The sequence below is a fragment of the Nicotiana tabacum genome, chromosome 23, assembly GCF_000715075.1.
Source record: "Nicotiana tabacum cultivar K326 chromosome 23, ASM71507v2, whole genome shotgun sequence".
Taxonomy (NCBI): domain Eukaryota; kingdom Viridiplantae; phylum Streptophyta; class Magnoliopsida; order Solanales; family Solanaceae; genus Nicotiana; species Nicotiana tabacum.
The window spans coordinates 138,257,582-138,263,865 of NC_134102.1; the positions used below are offsets into that span (position 1 = coordinate 138,257,582).

A 6,284-nucleotide genomic window follows, 5' to 3' on the forward strand; every position below is an offset into this window, starting at 1 on the left:
CTCGAACATATGACTTTCTGATCATATCGCAACAACTTTATCAGGCCAAGGCTCCCCTCCTTTGACAGAACTTTATTCTACTTTTAAAATGTCCGATTTTGCTTTCGAAATATTGAACAATCAATGATCAAATATTATTTAAAGATCCGTAAAAATTGACCATTAGAGTCCACTTCGGACACCTAACGAGACGGAAGAAAAAATGACCGACATAAACTGATAATAATGGGCTAATTATTTACGACTAACAATGATTAACCCTTATTAGCGATATGATTAAATCCAATTATTGACTAAACAGTAGTAGATTAGTTTTCTCCGTTGGCTGTCCGCTGTCGATACCCTCATATTCCCCGCCTCACGCTCTCTTGTTCAAGAAAATTATATTTGAATTTTTCTTAATATTGTAGATGTGCTTCTTCAATTATCTTTAATTTCTTTTTTTTCTTTGCTGACGATAGCTTAAATTATGCTGGAATCATCAGCCATCCAAGTTGTGCTTGAATTTGGATACACTTGCAAAGTTATTTAGTAAAATATTGGAGTTTTTTCTTTCTTTTTTATTTTCCTTTTTTTTCTATTTAGTCAAGGATAGAGGTCTTAATCTAAAAGTCCAATGTTCATATCTCATTCTTCCCCTCCTTGGAATTGACCTAATCATATTGCAGAGAAAATATTTCTAAAATGGAGAAGAAAGCATCAAAGAGAAAACATGAGAATGAAATAACGAGACCAAAATAAACAAAATGTTACGAACGTTGACGACAAGAACATAAGACTTTATGCAAGAGGTTCATAATGAACACTTTAGGGCTCGTTTGGTACTAGAGATAAGAGATAATTAAATTCGGGATTAAATTTGAAATAAGTTTATCGCGGTATAATTAAATGTGGGTCGTTTGGTTGGAAAACAAATTATCTCAGAATTAATTATCCCGAGATTATTTATCCCATGTTATTTCACTCTCCGATAAGGATAAGAATAACACTACAATCTCGAGACATCTAACTTGGAATTTTATCTCAACCAAACGTGAGATAAATTTTTCTCAAATTTAATCTCGAAATTAATTATTCCTTATCCCTGGTACCAAACAGTATAGCATCACAGACACTTATTGATCTTTTGTGACAAAAGGGTTACACTAATTATAAACATATGTTTAAAAAGATTAATTTACGTATATAATTCGAGTCGTAAACAACGTATATAATGAGAGGGAGAGCCCGAGTATCTTCTCGGTAATATTTTAGGTTTCTCACACAACAAAACAGTTAGGGGCAAAGTTAAAAGGAAAAAGTCAACAGGACAAATATTTTGACCAAAGATAGACTTCAAAGGCCGTTAATTCAGGTAATCAACGTCTTATTAAGTGTGGAACTGACAAATTCCCAGCTTTCATAATGTGCATAACATACATTAATTCTCCAAATTCTCCCTTTCAAATATCTGACTTCTCAATATTTTCTTTCGTAGCTAAATAAGTCCAAGAGCCACTACGACAAAAAAAAATTACCACTCTCCTTTTTTGAAGATAATTAGTTAGAGAATTTTGAATCTTCCCTTGTTTGTTCTTGAAATTCTAGGCAATTATAGATTCTTGGGGTTGTTTCTTTTTGAAAAATTAAAAAGTTAAAATCTTTCTGACTTCTGAAGTAATGTTCATTTCTTGTTTTCTATGGTCATTAATTTCCTCAAGAAGATATCTGGGTCTTGGATTTGTGGAGAGGAGGAGTAGTTAATATCAGGTAGTTAGGATTTTGGTAGAGGTTCACGGGAAAATTGGGATTGTCACAAGAAAGGTATCAAGGGAAAAGGCTCCGATTTTCAACTGCCTTCAGTGATTGCAGCTCAAGTGTTTGTGGTTTTGTCTTTCTTAGAAATTTTAGTGTATTCAGTATAAAGGTCTAGGCTTTATGCTGTGTTTTATCAGAGAAAAACACAAGCTAATACTTCCTATTCATATCCAATTTGTTTTCTTGAAATGGATCATTCTGTAGCAGAAGTTACAAAGGATAAGAATGGAGTTGGTCAGATTTTGCTTCGAAATCAACGAGGGGCGTCTGTTCGAGTTAGTTTCTTTTGAGATTAATCTTTGTATTTGACTGAAGGCTAAGTTCATAGCTTTCAGTTTATCTTTGTCTTTCATAAACTGAGGTTTTTGTATTATTGTGTCCAGATCAGTCTGCATGGAGGACAGGTTCTTTCATGGAAGAATGACCATGGTGAAGAATTACTTTTTGTAAGCAGTAAGGTACATTTTTGAAGCCAATTGTGCTGAAGCAATCCTTCTGGTTTTCGTACTTTTGTCGCTCTTCTCAATTTGATTAATGGGAGAAAGGTTTATAGGACTCGTGTTTCCGCTAATCTTTCAATGAAAACTGCTTTAAGTTTATGTTCAACCAGGCTATTTCTGAGCTTCTTTGAAATTTCTTGGCTAATGAAATGAGAATATCATTATGTTGATATTTTTGCTACCTGGTGATAATCTTGTTATCAGGTTCACCCTTTTCAGAGGGTGAGCTTCTGTTTCCTGCATTGACATGGTTTTCTCAAGTCTGGCTAGTTTAAGGATTTGATTTTAGAGAAATCGTGGAAGTAACTTGGTAAACTCAAGAAATGGAAAGAGTTAAAGATATATGAAACTGAGAATTTGTTACTATCTACAAACTGATTGCTTGCTCCTCGTGTTGGGATTCTTCATCTTTAGGCAACTTTTAAGCCACCAACAGCTGTGAGGGGTGGAATTCCAATTTGTTTTCCACAGGTATATAATTGTTGTTCAGCGCTTCATATTCCTCCTAAGATACGGCTCATACTGAATTTTCAAAATGTGACTGATGTGTGTACTTCTGAAGTTTGGAAACCGGGGCTCCCTCGAGCAACATGGATTTGCCAGAAATAGGATGTGGATCATTGATGATAATCCTCCTCCTCTACACCCTAATGATTCCAATGGCAAAGCGTATACCGACTTACTACTTAAATCATCTGATGACGATCTTAAAATCTGGCCTCATGGGTATGAACTTTATCTTGGAGATAATGTGAAATTCTTTCAATATAATCCATTTCTTTCTTAATAGGCAGCATAATTATAAATGTTTAATTAGTATGCTAATACATTTATTTTGTTGTGATTCGGTCTTGATCATGCTATCGAGTTAGTCCAGCTACTGATGTTAGTCCTCTCTCTTGTTTCTTTCTCTAGTTTTGAATTCCGGCTGAGAGTAACTTTGGCTGTTGATGGATCTCTTACCCTGGTATCACGCATCAGAAATGTCAATTGCAAGCCATTTAGTTTCTCCATTGCATACCATACATATTTTGCTCTCTCAGATATCAGGTAACTATCATAAACAGCTCGTGACTGAACGATTCTTCTAAATAGAATGATGGTTTTCCAACTCTACGTTAGACTGATAAAAACATTGCTATGTAGTACTGAGAAGTTTGCATACTATCTTAGTATCTGCAGTCAAATTCTTGTATGAACACAAGTAGGAGTATGAGATAAGTTTTTCAATTATAAAATGAGTATACCCCTTTGTTACTCACACTTTCTGGAGCACAATGCTGTAACATAACATAGGAAAAGCGGGATGAATATGTTTTTCATCACCCTCCCTATCTGTCAGCAAAGAAAGTTTGCTGTTCAAATTTAAAAAATCACTAGGTATATATCGTGTTGTTCATGACATATACTGTACAGTCTCCCAATTCAGAACTTGAAAACAAAGCTAAACTAACTGCTCTTATGACAGTGAAGTGAGAGTGGAAGGCTTGGAGACTCTTGACTACCTTGACAACTTGTGCAACAGAGAACGTTTCACTGAGCAAGGAGATGCCTTAACATTTGAAACCGAGGTAAGGAGTTACATACTATTTGATCGTACAAGGGAGGTAATTTTCAGCATGTGCCATATCAAACTCACATGCCATAGTTCAATAAGGCGCTTCGAGTACCATTCGGTTATTAGCCAGTCTAGCCACTGTATTTTCTATAATTTTCTCTCTGCTATTGCTTAATATTTGGCTCCTCGGTGGGTGACACGTACTTATGTTGATTCTCCACCCCCTCCCCCTTCTAAGCATGTATTGAAAAAATATTTATGTTGCTTTATGTTACTAATCCAGTACGAGTGGTAAGCCACAGTATACGTATTGCCCCTCTTTACCCATTTGTTTTAGAATAATTGTAAGTTGCTTGCACTGGTGCTCTAAGCATGACGTAAGCTGTGGATCATTTCTGTGGGTGTAGCAGTAGGTACTGGTTATGATATTGTCAAAACCGTTTTGATCCCTAAAATTTTAACTTTCTTGTTTCAATATAGTAATTTGGTCCTGCTTCAAACTTCTGTCTCTCTTCCTTTTAATGAAAAATGAGTCAAGCAAATGAAGTCGAAAATGAAATGACGATCAATAGTAGAATCAATGTCTGCCTTGTCTGGATAATCATCTATGGGAGCATAATATTTACTTGTGTGATGAGACCATTTTATGTTTCATATAACTGGTTTGTGTGTCTGTAACTCCACCTTTTTTCTACAAACTAAAGATAATCTGCATTTTTTTTTCTCTGTGGCAGGTGGATCGAGTTTATCTTAGTTCATCAGATGTGATAGCAATTTTTGATCACGAGAAAAAGCGGACTTTTGTGATAAAGAGGGAAGGGCTTCCTGATGTTGGTGAGCTTGATAGTCCTTATGCATTTACTTATGTGGTATAAAACCAAGCCAAAAATAAATAAAAAAAATAGCAGCACTCTAACTTGGGATGGTCAAAAATATTTCTGAAGCATACGAACATAGTCGCCACCTAAACTATGGGAGGATTGTCGTTAATTGCCAAGTTTTTGATGATTTTTTTATATATGAAAATTAAAGCTGAAAATAAAGAGAAACAAAGATCAGAGAGGAGAAGAGATCCATTATACAGAGTCCTTAGGTGGTTTTTCAAGCGACAACGTAGAGTTTCTGTATATATAATCCCTTTGTGGAAGGATGTTACCACGGCTATTGATATAAATAAACTCCAGAGCCCGTTTTGCTTAATTGATTGAAAGTAACTGATAAGCATCACGTCCTGAAGTTATTTGTTATTTCATAAGATAGAAGTGTTGAAGCTGATGAATAATAGAGTCTTGGCATGCCGTATATTCATTTCATTCATCACTTCTTCTTAGATTTGGGTAGTCTGGTGTCAAAACATTGGACATGTTCAGTTTGTAATCTAGTTACTGCATCTGATTATCTTTAAACATTGTACATTAACCTATGACAGTGGTTTGGAATCCATGGGAGAAGAAATCTAAAACCATAGCAGATTTTGGAGATGACGAGTACAAACATATGCTTTGTGTAGATGGAGCAGCAATCGAGAAACCAATCACCTTGAAGCCAGGTGAGGAATGGACCGGAAGGTTGGAGCTGTCCGTCATGCCTACAAGTTGACGAATCACTAACAACAACAATGTCCTGTGCCACGAGCTGAGTCTCGCGTCCCAAGTTAAACACATAATTCATGAAACGTATGACCTCCTTAATATTAGCAGCGAAGTCGTACACTAAGAACCAATATCAATGTTTTTTATTGGTGTGAATTTGTAGTACTTAGATGATTGATGTTTAAAAGTTCCATTTGTTATTCTTGTGGTTGTGTACATGTAATGGAATTGGGGAAAGGTCCTTTTTAATATTTCCCCTCAAATTTGTAATTTGAATGGCTACATAACTTCACTGTATTCTCCTTTATATCACAAAAAAGTTATTGGTCTTTGTTTATGTAAATTCAGAGAAAAGTTTTGACTTAAAAAAATATTGGGCGAAGAGGGAAGCTACTCTCTCAAATATCAGAGCCAGGTTTCGATCCTGGGACCTGTGGGTTATGGGCCCACCACGCTTCCGCTGCGCCACTCTGATTTGTTGGTGTACCAACTCTCACAACTAAATAAGTCTAATTTAAATGTTGTCTCTTCTTTTATTCTCCAGTAATTTCTAGTCTCTATAGTAAGATCTTGGGTATTAGAACTTACTTCAAAAAACTATATTTGGGTTACTTTTCCATCGAAGAGAGATACCCCTACCCTGGGGTAGAGAGGTTGTTTTCGATAAATCATCGGCTCTCTCCCTCCAATAACTCCCCACCTTGCTCTTGAGGTGACTCAAACTCATAACCTCTTGGTTGGAAGTGGAGGTGCTCACCATTAGAGTAACCTACTATTATCATAAATTTTTTAATTTTAGGCGTCAATTTATATTTTGTCGAAATCGACTTAATGAAA

At 35.7% G+C, this 6,284-nt stretch overlaps 1 protein-coding gene across 1 annotated transcript; it reads left to right on the plus strand.

Moving 5' to 3' along the window:
- Positions 1-1,375: 1,375 nt before the first annotated feature.
- On the plus strand, positions 1,376-5,774 carry LOC107765053 (putative glucose-6-phosphate 1-epimerase). The gene is made up of 8 exons (XM_016583647.2): positions 1,376-2,072; positions 2,181-2,255; positions 2,712-2,768; positions 2,860-3,023; positions 3,213-3,347; positions 3,766-3,868; positions 4,590-4,689; positions 5,285-5,774. The coding sequence occupies exons 1-8, from the start codon at positions 1,986-1,988 to the stop codon at positions 5,452-5,454; spliced, it is 891 nt and encodes a 296-aa protein (XP_016439133.1). The 5' UTR covers positions 1,376-1,985; the 3' UTR covers positions 5,455-5,774.
- Positions 5,775-6,284: the final 510 nt, after the last annotated feature.